General features: G+C 43.9%; 1 protein-coding gene across 1 annotated transcript in view; it reads right to left on the bottom strand.

Annotated features, from left to right (window-relative positions):
* Nucleotides 1–15,689, bottom strand: part of LOC144607663 (zinc finger protein Aiolos-like) — a 97,378-nt gene that overhangs the window by 17,690 nt on the left and 63,999 nt on the right. Inside the window, exon 6 of the mRNA XM_078424658.1 lies at nt 8,028–8,144. Coding sequence (XP_078280784.1) covers nt 8,028–8,144 — 117 coding nt within the window. The remainder of the gene's footprint in view (nt 1–8,027; nt 8,145–15,689) is intronic.

Below are 15,689 nucleotides of genomic sequence, written 5' to 3'. Positions count from 1 at the left end.
ACCCATTCCTTCTCTCCAGAGATGCTGCCTGTCCTGCTGAGTTACTCCAGCGTTTGTGAATAAATACCTTCGATTTGTACCAGCATCTGCAGTTATTTTCTTATACTACATGTTACATAATCTCCTCACTTCTATACTCAATACTCTGACTGATGAAGGCCGATGTTGCCAAAAGCCTTTTTGACCACCCTATTACTTGTGTTGCCACATTCAAGGAACTATATTCCTGCACTCTGAGCTCCTAGAAGTCAATCACAATCTCTGCCTTGCTGACATTGAGGGAGAGGTTGTCTTGGCACCAACTTACACGGTTCTCAACCTCCTCTCTATATCCCTTTCATCATTATTTGATGACCAGTCCACACCAGTGGCGTCTGGAAATTGGAAATTGAGGAGGGGAGCATTGTGTGGGATGGGAAGAATGTAACAGAAAGATGAGTCTAAGCTGTGCCCTCTAGCGTGCCCTGCCATCCAGGTCCACAGCAGAATGGATTGGTCGAACCTTTCATGTAACTTGTTTGGATGGATCTGAAATGGGAAAAATAGCATCCTCCATCAAGCAGCAACTTGTATGTCCCTGTTATTATCAAACGATTGAACAGTCCTCTCATGGGGCAAGGGTGCAGTACAGATTTCCCATCCTACTTCATTGCAGCCCTTGAACTTTTTTCACTTGTACAAATGACCCTGTAGCTGTAAGACTATTACTGTTCTGCACTCTGGTATTCTTCTCTTTACACTTGTACTTGTGTAAGGCTGGATTGTATTCATCCGCAGTATGACTTAACTGGGTAGCACGCAAAGTCAAAACTAAAGCAATACAAGTTATGTCCAGCATGTGGAGGTTTAATTGTTTGCAAGTATGATTAATGCAGTACCCGTGATGCCTGTCTCACTTTCATTACTTGCTGACTTTTCATCCAGACATGGGCACTCACGGAATACCCCACTTCTATCTCAATCTTCATGACATACAGTCAAAATGCATGTTCCATGTTGTGCTCTTCCCACGTTAGCTCATGCCAGAGTTTAAAACATAAAATGGTGGAAGTACTCTGTGAAGAGAATATTCCAGGATGGCAGCCTTTTGTCAGTACCAGAATGAAGGGTCATTGACCTGAAATAATCACCGTTTCCCTCTTTACAGATGCTTCTGAATTGCTGAGTACGTTTTGCTTTATTTCAGATTTTCAGCATTTCGATTCATTCCTGGTGTAAACATGCAGATACATAAAATTGATTAAGGACGTAGATGACATTATAAGCTCAAAACAACTAATAAGCCTTTGACCTCTGATTAGTACCCAGGAAGACCCATCTCAGAACAGCATGGAGCCAGCAACACTTTTCAATAATATCGAGATAAGTTTAATTACTGGAGACTGCTGTGACGCTACACTTTAAACTGAAAAATAAAAATAATCTAACAGCATGTTCAAATGTAACAGCCTATCAAATGCTGTGACCTATATAAAGGAATGTGATATGATCATATCTGAATGTAGTGCCCTATTTAATAAAATGGAAATTTTACATAAAGGAAATAAAATCACATTTTTAACCTTTAGATTAATGGTAGGTACAGAGAAATGAAAGGCTGGCTGGTCCAGTTAGTCATTTACTAAAATTTCAACTACAGTCTGATGATGAAATTCATTAAGTAAGAAATCTGTTATCGGCATCAACTAATGAGATGGTTATTGCAAAAGATCGTCTTTTCCGAGAATTAAGCTGTTGGCATCACCATTTCATGATCCACACGTAGCCAAACCAGCACCACTGACTGAAACTGACAGGTGGCAAAATGAGACGATCAGGAGCTAGCAAGAGTTTGTGAAAGGTATAGAAAAGTAAGTTAAGCAAATGTTGTGCCTCTATTCAAGAAGGGCTGCAGGGAAAATGCTAGGAATTATAGGCTAGTGAGCTTAACATCTGTACTTGGAAAGTTACTAGAGAGTATTCTGAGGGATAGGATATACAGGCATTTAGACGAACAAGGGCTGATTAGGGACAGTCAGCATGGTTTTATACGTGGAAGGTCGTGCCTCACAAATCTGATTGAGTTTTTTGAAGACGTGACCAAAAAGGTCGATGAGAGCAGATGTTGCATATATGGACTTCAGCAAAGAATTCAATAAGATTCTGCATGGTAGGCAGCTCTGGAAGGTTAGATCAAATGGGATCCAAGGAGAGATAGCTGAATAGATAGAAAATTGGCTTCATGGTGAGACCGCACCTGGAGTATTGGGTGCAATTTTGGTCTCCTAATTTGAGGAAGGACATTATTGCTATTGAGGGAATGCAGCGTAGGTTCACCAGGTTAATTCCTGGGATGGCGGGACTGACATATGATGAATGAATAGGTCGACTGGGCTTGCATTCACTGGAATTTAGAAGGATGAGAGGGGATCTTATGGAAACATGTAAAATTCATAGAGGATTGGACAGGGTAGATGCAGGAAAAATATTCTCGATGTTGGGGGTGCTCAGAACCAGGGGTCACAGTTTAAGAATAAGGGGTCGGCCATTTAGGACTGAGATGAGGAAAAACGTTTTCACCCAGAGGGTTGTGAATCTGTGGAATTCTTTGCCACAGAAGGCAGTAGAGGCCAATTCACTGGATTTCAAGAGAGAGTTAGATTTAGCTTTTAGCTAACGGAATCAAGGGATATGGGGAAAAAACAGGAATGGGGTGCTGTTTTTGGATGATCAGCCATGATCACATTGTATGGATGTGCTGGCTCGAAGATCCGAATGGCCTACTCCTGCACCTATTTTCTATGTTTTTCTATGTTTCTATAGAAGGAAGCAGAAGCCGATGGTGGAAGGTTGTTTCTCGGACTGGAGGCCTGTGACTAGTGGTGTGCCTCAGGGTTTGGTGCTGGGTCCATTACTGTTTGTCATTCATATCAATGATTTGGATGAGGAAGGACACACACAGCAAGATTAGCAAGTTAGCAGATGATACAAAAGTGGTGGTTTTGCAGATAGTGAAGATAGTTGTGAAAAATTGCAGCAGGATCTGGATCGATTGGCCAGGTTGGCGGAGGAATGGTTGATGGAATTTAATACAGAGAAGTGTGAGGTGTTGCATTTTGGGACGTTGAACAAGGACAGGACCTATACAGTAAATGGTAGGCCTCTGGGTAGTGTTGTAGAACAGAGGGATTTAGGAGTACAGATACATGGTTCCTTGAAGGTCGAGTCACAGGTGGTTAAGGCGGTCAAAAAGGCTTTCGGCACTTTGGTCTTTATCAGTCAGAGTATTGAGTATAGAAGTTGGGAGGTCATGTTGCAGTTGTATAAGATGTTGGTGAGACCACATTTAGAATATTGTGTTCAGTTCTGGGCACCATGTGAGAGGAAAGATATTGTCAAGCTTGAAAGGGTTCAGAAAAGATTTACAAGGAAGTTGCCAGGACTAGAGGGTGTGAGCTACAGGGAGAGGTTGAATAGGCTGGGTCTCTATTCCATGGAGCATAGTAGGATAAAGAGTGATCTTATAGAATCTCACATAACATCATGAGAAGAATAGATCGGGTAGACGCACAGAGTCTCTTGCCCAGAGGAGGGGAATCGAGGACCAGAGGACATAGGTTCAAGGTGAAGGGGAAAAGATTTAATAGGAATCTGAGCGGTAACAGTTTCACACAAAGGGTGTATGGAACAAGCTGCCAGAGGAGGTAGTTGAGGCTGGGACTATCCCAACGTTTAAGAAACAGTTAGACAGGTACATGGATAGGACAGGTTTGGAGGGATATAGACCAAGCGCAGGCAAGTGGGACTAGTGTAGCTGGGACATTGTTGGCCGGTGTGGGTGAGTTGGGCCGAAGGGCCTATTTCCACACCGTATCACTCTATGATTCGTGGAGCTGGGACATTGTTGGCTGGTGTGGGTGAGTTGGGCCGAAGGGCCTGTTTCCACACTGTATCACTCTATGACTCGTGTAGCTGGGACATTGTTGGCGAGTTGTTAGTGTGGGTGAGATGGGCCGAAGGGCCTGTTTCCACACTGTATCACTCTATGACTCTATAACGATGACTCTCTTATTTCATGGACTTCAGTTTTGTTGCTGAGCCTATTAGAAGCTAATTAATCAATTGGCTTATGCAAATCTATATGCAAAACAACGACACTCCCTTATCAGCCCTTTCGTTAAAATACTCAAATAAGTATAAATTACTCCGTATTATTTACTTTTGATGAGTACTGCACTATTTGGTTTCATATATTAATTCACAGCTGTCCGGAGATATTTATTTTGCTCTGGATTATAGATTCAAACAAGATTCTCACCACTAAGGTTAGAAAGATAGCCTGCGGTTTCTGGGTTTATCCTTGTACCTCTTTTTAAACAAGGAAGTAACATCTACAATTCTCCTGTTCCTCTGGAACCTCCAGGCGACTGGAAGATTAGGACCTGTTTCACCTCAAATTCCACCAATGGAAAAATACTATGGAATCTTTAGCTACAACCTGTGGTGTGAACCAAATAAATGATTACAGGCATCTGTTGCTGCTCAGATAAAGATCAAATGTGGTAATGGTACAGTGTGTTGATTGCAGAACTGTTAACTGGTGCAACATGCAAACTAATTGATAAGTACAAACATTATATGAGTGGCAATGACAATCAATATTAGCTATGATATGGGACAGTCTAGGACTAGAGGTCACAGAATGAAAGGACATTCTTTTAGGAAGGAGATGAAGAGAAATTTCATTTGTCAGAGGGTGGTGAATCTGTGGAATTCTTTGCCACAGAAGGCTGTACAGGCCAAGTCAGTGGATATATTTAAGGCAGAGATTGATATATTTTTGATTAGTACAGGTGTCAGAGGTTATGGGGAGGAAGCAGGAGAATGGGGTTAGGAGGGAGAGATAGATCAGCCATGATTGAATGGCGGAGTAGACTTGATGGGCCGAATGGTCTAATTCTACTCCTATCACTTATGACCTTATGATATTAATAAAGTCTCAGGCAACATCAATAATTAATGCAGACCGAAGCAATCTGCTGCCTTGTTTCTGCTGCCAATTGATTAACCTTCCAGCATTACAGAGAAGGTATTGAAAAATACTTTGTGCCTCTGAGGATATGGGATTTGTAAAGGTGAATGGATTTGAGACATAGGGTCATCGGTGATCTTACTAGATGGCAGAGCAGGATCATTCAGGTTTCGGCCCTCTTCCTGCTTCTATTTTGATCTACTTATTTCTGATGTTATGCCAGCCACGGCTGGTCAGCTTGTGGGTCAGTAATTTGAGAGGTGCCTTTGTAATTTGAGAGGTGCCATGTACTGGTGATGAGGTAACATTGAGCCCTCAAGTAAAGCCAGACTGATTCTCTCTCTTCTGTGCCAGGCCTTGAAATCACTAGTTATATTTTGGGAAGGAGTTGGATTTTTAAAGTATTTGTTCATCTAGAATCATCTTCACATGAAGTAATTCTTGATTTATTAATGAAAAAAATTGCAGATGCTGTAAATTCTAAGTAAAAAACAGAAAATGCTAGGGAAACTCAACAGGACAATGAGCATCAGACGTAAGAAGGAAGCAGCATTAACCTCATTCTTTAAGAAAGGATTCATTGCTCTTTCACAATTACCAATGATTTGTCATATTTTGAACAAATTGTTCTGCCACAAATGCCAATTAGTTGGTGTCCAGATTTGTTTGATGTAAACTGGTGAAAAAAAGGCAGATGAAACCACCTCAAGCACGTACAAGTAAAGGAAGATGCTGGTTTCCTGTGAGATATGTAATGTGGTTGCCCTGTGATGGAGGGGGAAACGCAGAGGAAGATTATTTTGCAATCACAACTGGCTATCTGATTACCAGTGATGACTATCAGAGGGAGCTGGAATCCTCTGATAATCATTGCATGAAGAAACCTCTTTGATTTCAGGACACATGACAGTCTCCATAGGAAATGGTTGTTTTCTGTCTTGTAATTTCACATTTCGAAATAATTGCACAAAAATGTTTCTCTGTTCTCAGAGAGTTTCATTATGAAATGTATTTATTTGGACAAGCCCTGAGTGGATGGGCTAATTGGGTCTGCTCATTTTATTTTCACATTTCACATTCAGGGTGGTCATGGTGGCACAGTGGTAGAGTTGCAGAGTTTGTAGAGTTGTTGCCTTACAGCGAATGCAGTGCCGGAGACCCGGGTTCCATCCTGACTACGGGTGCTGTCTGTAGGAGTTTGCATGTTCTCCCCGTGATCTGCGTGGGTTTTCTCCGAGATCTTCGGTTTCTTCCCACACTCCAAAGACGTACAGGTTTGTAGGTTAATTGGCTTGGTAAATGTAAAAAGTGTCCCTATTGGGTGTAGGATGGTGTTGATGTGCGGGGATCGTTGGTCAGTGCGGACCCGGTGGGCCGAGGGGCCTGTTTCCGCGCTGTATCTCTAAATTCAACTAAAATTTCCTGGCGTCCCTAGGGAGGAAATTCCCTTAGAAGTTCCCACTATCCGCTGGAAAAATGTTGTCTTCTTCTTGGTGCTTGCCCAATGCAGAACATCTTGGGTCAACGGTCTTTACACTATATTACAATAGGTGCAGATGATTTTACATCTCAGAAATGCTTACAGCTCATCAGAGTTAATATCTGTTCTTGGTACTCAGCAAGATGGACCGTTGGGTGTTGGGATCATAGATGGTTCTGACATCGCCGAGGAATCGCCATATGATTCTGATGTTCTCGCCATATGACTCAGCAAGATGGACCGTTGGGTGTTGAGATCATAGATGGTTCTGACATCGCCGAGGAATCGCCATATGATTCGGTTATCAGTGGGCTGGCGCAACATCTCATTGTTTTCCATCCACGTCTGTTGTTTAGGTCAGGGTTTCTGCTGGATCTCAGCTTCCAGGTGCCAGAGCAGCCAGGGTTTCTGCTGGATCTCAGCTTCCAGGTGCCAGAGCAGCCAGGGTTTCTGCTGGATCTCAGCTTCCAGGTGCCAGAGCAGCCAGGGTTTCTGCTGGATCTCAGCTTCCAGGTGCCAGAGCAGCCAGGGTTTCTGCTGGATCTCAGCTTCCAGGTGCCAGAGCAGCCAGGGTTTCTGCTGGATCTCAGCTTCCAGGTGCCAGAGCAGCCAGGGTTTCTGCTGGATCTCAGCATTCTGGTGCCAGAGCAGCCAGGGTTTCTGCTGGATCTCAGAGTTCTGGTGCCAGAGCAGCCAGGGTTTCTGCTGGATCTCAACTTCCAGGTGCCAGAGCAGCCAGGGTTTCTGCTGGATCTCAGCGTTCAGGTGCCAGAGCAGCCATTTCTTTTCAATCATGGTGGAGGTTTCAATCCAAGAACACTTTAATTATATCTTTCTCATCACATTGCTCCTGACGTTATCTGGCAGAGAACCCAAGAGTCTCTTCACAGGTGCTAAATATAATGGACCTCAGGGCAATCCTGATGCTGAGGGCACTCTGTGACTCTTGTTGGTAGAATGATAGATTTTTCATGAGGCATTGTCTGGGGAGATATCTCACTGCTATGCTGCTACTCATGTCCAGCAGGTTTCCCAGCTGATCTACTGGACAAATGAGAAATTGTCTCAACTTTACAATGGAAAAAAGTGACATCACTATCGACACCTGAGAATCTTCTGCCATGGCTGATCAAAATGGAGAAAGACCATTTGAGCTAGTATTGAGAACCTTAAGTCTATTTTTTGGCAGCACAATGATGATTAACATAAAAGTAAGAAGGAATAAACCATTTCCCAAACTGTCCACCTGCCTCCCAATCAAAGAACATCCTCTCCCACAGCCTGATTGACCTTCTCAAAAGCCACAGAATTGCAATGAAAGCTAGTCAATGACCCTTACAATGTGCTCAAGAAGAATGTCTTCATTTCTTTGATTTGGAGATGAAAAGATTCATGTCACTTTGCAGATTAGTTCAGTAATTAGATGGATAGAGTTTTACAGCATGGAAATTAGCCCTTCAGCCCAATTTGTCTCCTGACATCTGAATTAAAAGTCCAAGCACATAATGAAAATGCATAAAGATGCAGTCATCTCACCTGGAGTGCAGAGACCCATGCCCTGTAGGTAACTGTGGCAACGATCCTTGTGCTCCTCCAGAGAGCTGCGCTGTTTATAACTCCGCCCACAGAAGCTACATTTGTATGGTTTGTCAACTGCAAGGAGAAAATGAAAACAGTGAGACATCTCACAGGAATACAAAGCAAACACATATGAACTAAGGACTATTACGAGCAACAATGATTTTAACTCTTAGTCATTTAGCAAAAATATCATTCTAAATAAACAGTTTCAGCAGGATAACAACAAAACCGGCATCTTCGTGCAATAATAAAAATAGAGTGGGGAGAAAAATTAGGTGTGGCATTCAAATTCATTTGTTTCTTTGTCTCTATCATTGGTGAATCTGGGATCCACTGTAAGAAACCTCGTAACTATTTGCTTCCTTGAGTCTGCTCGATAGGACAAAGTTAACTAGTAACTCAACTCCATTGACAGGCTTCAGGTCGATGTCTCCTGATAATATTAGCAGAATGCCACCAGTCATTGTCGTCAAAGGTTCAATTCTCCCCCGGGATCCACTACATGCGAGACAGCAAGTTTTTTGTTTTTACTGCCCGTTGTACAAAACCGCCTGGCCTTAATATTGCAGCTCATTGGAAACGGCCTTGCAATCGTTAAGCAAAGGCTTCCCTCACCAGCTCCAGCACTGGGGGACAAGTGTCCAGCACTGGGGGGCAAGTGTCCGGCACTGGGGGGCAAGTGTCCGGCATTGGGGGGCAAGTGTCCGGTACTGGGGGTCAAGTGTCCGGCACTGGGGGGCAAGTGTCCGGTACTGGGGGGCAAGTGTCCAGTACTGGGGGGCAAGTGTCCAGTACTGGGGGGCAAGTGTCCAGCACTGGGGGGCAAGTTTCCGGAACTGGGGGGCAAGTGTCCGGCACTGGGGGGCGTGTCCGGCACTGGGGGGCAAGTGTCCGGCACTGGGGGGCAAGTGTCCCGTACTGGGGGGCATGTGTCCAGTACTGGGGGGCAAGTGTCCGGCACTGGGGGGCAAGTGTCCAGTACTGGGGGGCAAGTGTCCAGCACTGGGGGGCAAGTGTTCGGCACTGGGGGGAAAGTGTCTAGCACTGTGTTCACATACAGTAGGTCTCCCATCATGCTGGCAATGCAGATCTGATCTACCCTCAGTGGGGGGGAGGGGATGGAATCAGGATCTCAATCATTGATTTAGGGCACAGGAGTGGTTTGTATTTGAGAGTGGGGAAGAGGCGATACCGACTGGCTGTGACAGTGAGAGGAAATGGGAATGCCAACTGTCTGGGGCCATTTGTACAGCGTGTGAAGGAAACCTGCAGTGAATGATGGGGATGGGATTGCTAAAATCACAAAAGGAATCCCCTGCAATGACATCCAAGCATGGGCCTGTAAAGCTGCCCCAGGTAAGTCTGTCTCCTTCTAATGCAGTGACAGAGTGTTGTAATGACAAGCTTCTGCATGAACGGTTGCACAAATGAGTGCTGGAGGCCCTTTTACGCCCCTGTGCATGTCCCATGACATAAAACAAATCTGCCGTCATGAGGGAACCAACTTTCTGATCATGTTTGACACCTTAAGTTTTGACTAAATTCCTTTTCGTTGTGTACAAAATTACAGAGCTAAGCAAAATGATTTTTCAGATCATTACTTGACATTGCACTGAAAACTTTATTTCTCCACCAACAACAAATCATCATCTAAACCCAAAATGCTGCCTAACCTCTCTCAAACTCCATGTTACCAAGGTTTGCATGTTCTCACAGTCCTTGCAGAATTAGAATGACAAGCTAGAACATCAGACATTGATGAAACTAAGCAACAGCTCAGGATGACAATAGCTGGGATCTATCTGAGCTTTGAAAACCTATTTTGTCAGGAAACCATAGATGCAGAGGGAGTATCAGATCAAAACCATCCTTCGGCCAAATCCTGGTATCAGTTCACACTCTGACTAAATTTGCATGTTCAGAGTGAATGTTGCCCAGCTTGCACGCTTCAGTGTTCTAAAGCCCTGTGGTTTTAAACTGTCTTTATGAGCTGATAAGGCTAAAATCAATCAATAGGGCTGACTTATTGCAGAAAGCTTTCTATTTTTCTGCATCAGCAGTATCAGAATGAAAGATTCTAGCTTGAATATAATGCAGCACAATGTACAGATTGGAAACTGCATGTAGTGCACACAAACAAGGTTTCAAGGATGCTAAATATGATAGCCCCTTCTGGACTGGTTTCTTTTCAACTGATGCTGCTTGACTGGCTGATTTCTTCCAGAATTTCTGCTTTTCCATCTGCACCTGTTGGTTGCGATGCGGAAGGCACACCGACATCATAAGGCTGTTGATTACATTTCGCCAAGAAGCCAACTGTATTTTTTAACTTCATTTAGTGGATGTGTGCATTGCTGACAAGGCCTATATCTATTGCCCACTACTATTCTTACCAAGGTAGTGAGGTTCCTTCTTGGGCCTCTGCTGTCCTTTTGGTAAAGGTGCTATCATGTGTAGAGTATTCCAGGATTTAGACAACAAAGGAATATATATTTTCAAGTCAGGTTGGAGTGTAACTTGGTAAGGAATGTATAGGTGGTGCCTGCTGCTCTAATCTTTCTCGCATTAAAATGAAGACGTTATCTATCTGGACTTCAGCAAGGCATTTGATTCGGTTCCACAACCTTGTTTGTGTGCACTACATGCAGTTTCCAATCTGTACATTGTGCTGCATTATATTCAAGCTAGAATCTTTCATTCTGAGGCTGCTCTGGAAGATTAGATTGCATGGAATCCAGAGAGAGCTAACCGACTGGATAGAAAATTAGCACCACAAAGGTGGAAGGTTTTCTGTAGGACTGGAGGCCTGTGACTCGTGGTGTGCCTCAGGGATCAGTGCTGGGTGCATTGGTCTTTATGGTTAATATCAACGATTTGGATGAGAATGTACAAGGCATGCTTAGTAAGTTTGCATATGACACTAATGTGGGTGGTATTGTAGATAGTGAAGATGGTTATCAAAAATGACAGCAGGATCTGGATCAGTTGGGAAGTGGGCCGAGGGCTGGTTAATGGAGGTTAATGCAGATAAGTGCAAGGTGTGGCATTTTGGGAAGTCAAACCAGGGAAGAATCTTCATAGTGAGTGGCAGGGCCTTGGGAAATGTTGTACAACAGAGGGATTTATGAGTGCAGATACATAGTTCGTTGAAAGTATTGTCACAGGAAGATAGGGCGGGTCAAGATGGTGTACATTGACCATCATCAGTCAGGGTATCGAGTACAGATGTTTGGGATGTTATGTTGTATAAGATGTTGGTGAGGCCACATTTGGAGTATTGTGTTAAATTTTGGGCAGCTTGCTCAAGGAAAGATGTTGTTAATCTGGAAAAATTGCAGAGAAAATTTACGAGGACTTTGCCAAGACTTGAGGGGCTGACCTATAAGAGAGGTTGGGCAGCCTAGGACTTCATTCCTTGGAACGCAAGAGAATTAGGGGTAACCTTGTAGAGTTGTATAGATCATGAGAACAATGGATAAGGTAGATGCCCAGTCTTTCACACAGAGTAGGAAATCAGGAACCAGAGGATATAGTATAAGAAAATAACTGCAGGTGCTGGTACAAATCGATTTATCCACAAAATGCTGGAGTAACTCAGCAGGTCAGGCAGCATCTCGGGAGAGAAGGAATGGGTGACGTTTCGGGTCGAGAAGTCTGAAGAAGGGTCAGTCTGAAGAAGGGTCTCGACCCGAAACATCACCCATTCCTTCTCTCCCGAGATGCTGCCTGACCTGCTGAGTTACTCCAGCATTTTGTGAATAAACCAGAGGATATAGGTTTAGGAAGAAGGGGAATGAATTAATAGGAACCTCAGGGGTAGTTCTTTCACACAGGGTGGTGGGCTTATGGAATGAGCTGCCAGATAAGATGGATTGAGCTTCTTGAGTATTGTTAAAGCTCCAAGTGAATGGGAAGTATTTGACCAAACTAAAGCCCACCTACTTGACCAAGCTGATGGGACCCAAATAGGTAAATGTCCGGTTAGGGTTGTGTCTGCTTTGTTAGACGGCGGGTTTGGGTCAGAACAAGCCGGGCCATCTCTTTATAAATAAAACTACAAACGGCAGTATTTTATAAATAAATACACAACTGCATGTTGCTGGGGCCATGAGAGGGCGCTGAGATGCTGGGTGGGGTGGGCATACGCACAGTGATACGTGGTCAGGCCAGCATTCCAAGGACAGACTGTCAGGTCATGTAGTGTTTAATTGTACAGCTGAGCATATCTCTACATCACACACCTGACAAGTACCTTATTGACAATGGAGAAGCCAGAGTGAGTCAAAATATGAGATGCTCACCACAGGAGTCTTGGCTTCTGACCTGGGTGTGAGATTTGATGTGCAGTAAAGCCGGTACTGAACTAAATGTAACCGACAGCTTTCTCATTTTACAACACCCTTCCCCTACAAAAACAAGCTTTCCTGAAATGACAACATATTACGAGGTTTATCACAACGCACAAGTAACGAATATAACTGGTGCGGCCACAATCTTCCTATTCAGCCTTTGTTTCAATATTCTCCACATATATGAAAATAATTCTTCAAATAAAACACAGGACATACCAGACACTGGGGAAATTAAAATGCGACTACTTTTGCATTGCTTATTAAACATATAAACACGTACATGTGCTTCCTTAATATTCTTACTGCTGATTGTTGGTATGATGTGGGGTGGGTCTGTGCCCATCTGTACATCCCCCCCCACCTCCACCCAAACCCATCTGCCCCTGGGAGATGCAAAGCTGGCAGACAGATCTATACCCAGCCTTTAGGTTTACGCAAATGGTTGCAGTCCCACTTGGCTGCAAGGTTACAAAAAAACAAAATGATAGGAAATGCAGAAATAGCAGTGTCTAATTTAGTGCAGTTTTAAAAGTGAAAATCTGGTGTGGACTGCTTGCAGCTTGCCTGCCCCAGGGACAGCAACTTTACAAGACTGCCTGCTGTCACATTGTCAAGAAAGGATAACAATGGCACGTCTATCAGCATCAAATGGATTAGTTGTCTCCACTGATGATGATGGGAATAATGTAAACTGTGCAGTGCGTGGGAGTGCTGCCTCACACCATATCATCAGTCCTTCAGGGGACAAAACTGTGCAGTGCGTGGGAGTGCTGCATCACACCATATCATCAGTCCTTCAGGGGACAAAACTGTGCAGTGCGTGGGAGTGCTGCATCACACCATATCATCTTAAGTTCAACACTCACCCTATTCCCCATTCTAATGTTATCCCACTTTCATCTATTCCAGATGCCGAGTACAGACATAGAAAACATAGAAAATAGGTGCAGGAGGAGGCCATTCATCCCTTCCAGCCAGCACCGCCATCTGATGTGATCATGGCTGATCATCCACAATCAGTACCCCGTTCCTGCCTTCTCCCAATATCCCTTGATTCCGCTAGCCCTAAGAGCTCTATTTAACTCTCTTTTGAATGTGTCCAGTGAATTGGCCTCCACTGCCCTCTGAGGCAGAGAATCCCACAGATTCACAGACCACCCATCGGCTTTTTAATAATCTCTTTGCTTGTATGTAAGAAGTTCCAGACAGTGTGCAATGTTTTTGAGTGGAGATGTTTGCTGATGTTTGTACAATATTCCATTTGCAACTCCTCAGATAATGAAGCAATCTGCGCTTGCATGTAGAAAGATCAGAGCGACAGTCAGGCAGGGACTGATAAGGAGCAAAACCACTTGTTCTAGATATTAACTGAGTTCCCATTGCTGAATTACACACCATCAACATCTCAGGAGGGAGGTCGCCGAAGACCAGAAAACGAAATACTCTGACTGCAAGGGGTTGGGAACTCTGCGATGAGCTCCACACCTGATTCTCCAAAGCTTTCCCATCATCTATGTGACAACTAACAGGAATGTGATTTAGAAATCTGCACATCACTTCCCTTCATCAACATCTTCACCTCAGTCCCTCAAAAAAGCTCCAGCTCCCACCCACAATAGCTTGACCTGCTCTTTCCCCACTCCTCCCTCACACCTGCCTCACACCTGCCTCACACCTGCCTCCAAATCCTCACCTTCCTCCTGGTGTCCAAACCCCTCTGTACCCAATGTGCCTCCAAAAATAGCCCTGTAACATCCATCCCCCTTTCCTGCATCAACATCCCTCACTCTCTCCCTCGTTCCAACACCATCTCCCTCCTCCATCCTCTATTGCAGCTCTATTGCACTTTTTCTTAGGCCGCATTTGCAGTTCCTGTTGCTCCATTACAGGAAAGTTGTGGAGGCTTTGAAGAGAGTGCAGAGGAGGATTTCCAGAATGCTGCCTGGATTTATATTTTGTATGTAAATGGTCGGATATATGTATATATATGATTGGCCTAATGTATGTATATATATCAGATGTGGTTAATATAGACATTATTATGTAAATAGGTATATTCATATGATTGTAGGGGTGAGTGAGTATATATGTAGTTATATATGTATTTTAGGTATTAGTTATTATAGATAATACTTGATAAATATTGATTAGGGAATGGGGGTAGGATTAAATAAGTTCACACTTCTTCCTACTCCTTTTCGCACATGTAAAGACGTTAAGTAATGGATGAAATTCTTTGTATTTCTTCTGCTGTTTTTGTTTATTTTGTTTTTTAATTGATGTCTTTTAACATGTACGAAATAAAATGAAAAAAAGGAAGGAAGGAAGGAAGGAAGGAAGGAAGGAAGGAAGGAAGGAAGGAAGGAAGGAAGGAAGGAAGGAAGGAAGGAAGGAAGGAAGGAAGGAAGGAAGGAAGGAAGGAAGGAAGGAAGGAAGGAAGGAAGGAAGGAAGGAAGGAAGGAAGGAAGGAAGGAAGGAAGGAAGGAAGGAAGGAAGGAAGGAAGGAAGGAAGGAAGGAAGGAAGGAAGGAAGGAAGGAAGGAAGGAAGGAAGGAAGGAAGGAAGGAAGGAAGGAAGGAAGGAAGGAAGGAAGGAAGGAAGGAAGGAAGGAAGGAAGGAAGGAAGGAAGGAAGGAAGGAAGGAAGGAAGGAAGGAAGGAAGGAAGGAAGGAAGGAAGGAAGGAAGGAAGGAAGGAAGGAAGGAAGGAAGGAAGGAAGGAAGGAAGGAAGGAAGGAAGGAAGGAAGGAAGGAAGGAAGGAAGGAAGGAAGGAAGGAAGGAAGGAAGGAAGGAAGGAAGGAAGGAAGGAAGGAAGGAAGGAAGGAAGGAAGGAAGGAAGGAAGGAAGGAAGGAAGGAAGGAAGGAAGGAAGGAAGGAAGGAAGGAAGGAAGGAAGGAAGGAAGGAAGGAAGGAAGGAAGGAAGGAAGGAAGGAAGGAAGGAAGGAAGGAAGGAAGGAAGGAAGGAAGGAAGGAAGGAAGGAAGGAAGGAAGGAAGGAAGGAAGGAAGGAAGGAAGGAAGGAAGGAAGGAAGGAAGGAAGGAAGGAAGGAAGGAAGGAAGGAAGGAAGGAAGGAAGGAAGGAAGGAAGGAAGGAAGGAAGGAAGGAAGGAAGGAAGGAAGGAAGGAAGGAAGGAAGGAAGGAAGGAAGGAAGGAAGGAAGGAAGGAAGGAAGGAAGAAAGAAAGAAAGAAAGAAAGAAAGAAAGAAAGAAAGAAAGAAAGAAAGAAAGAAAGAAAGAAAGAAAGAAAGAAAGAAAGAAAGAAAGAAAGA

The sequence above is a fragment of the Rhinoraja longicauda genome, chromosome 29 (assembly GCF_053455715.1).
Source record: "Rhinoraja longicauda isolate Sanriku21f chromosome 29, sRhiLon1.1, whole genome shotgun sequence".
Lineage (NCBI taxonomy): Eukaryota > Metazoa > Chordata > Chondrichthyes > Rajiformes > Arhynchobatidae > Rhinoraja > Rhinoraja longicauda.
This window is presented reverse-complemented; position numbering and strand designations above follow the sequence as displayed.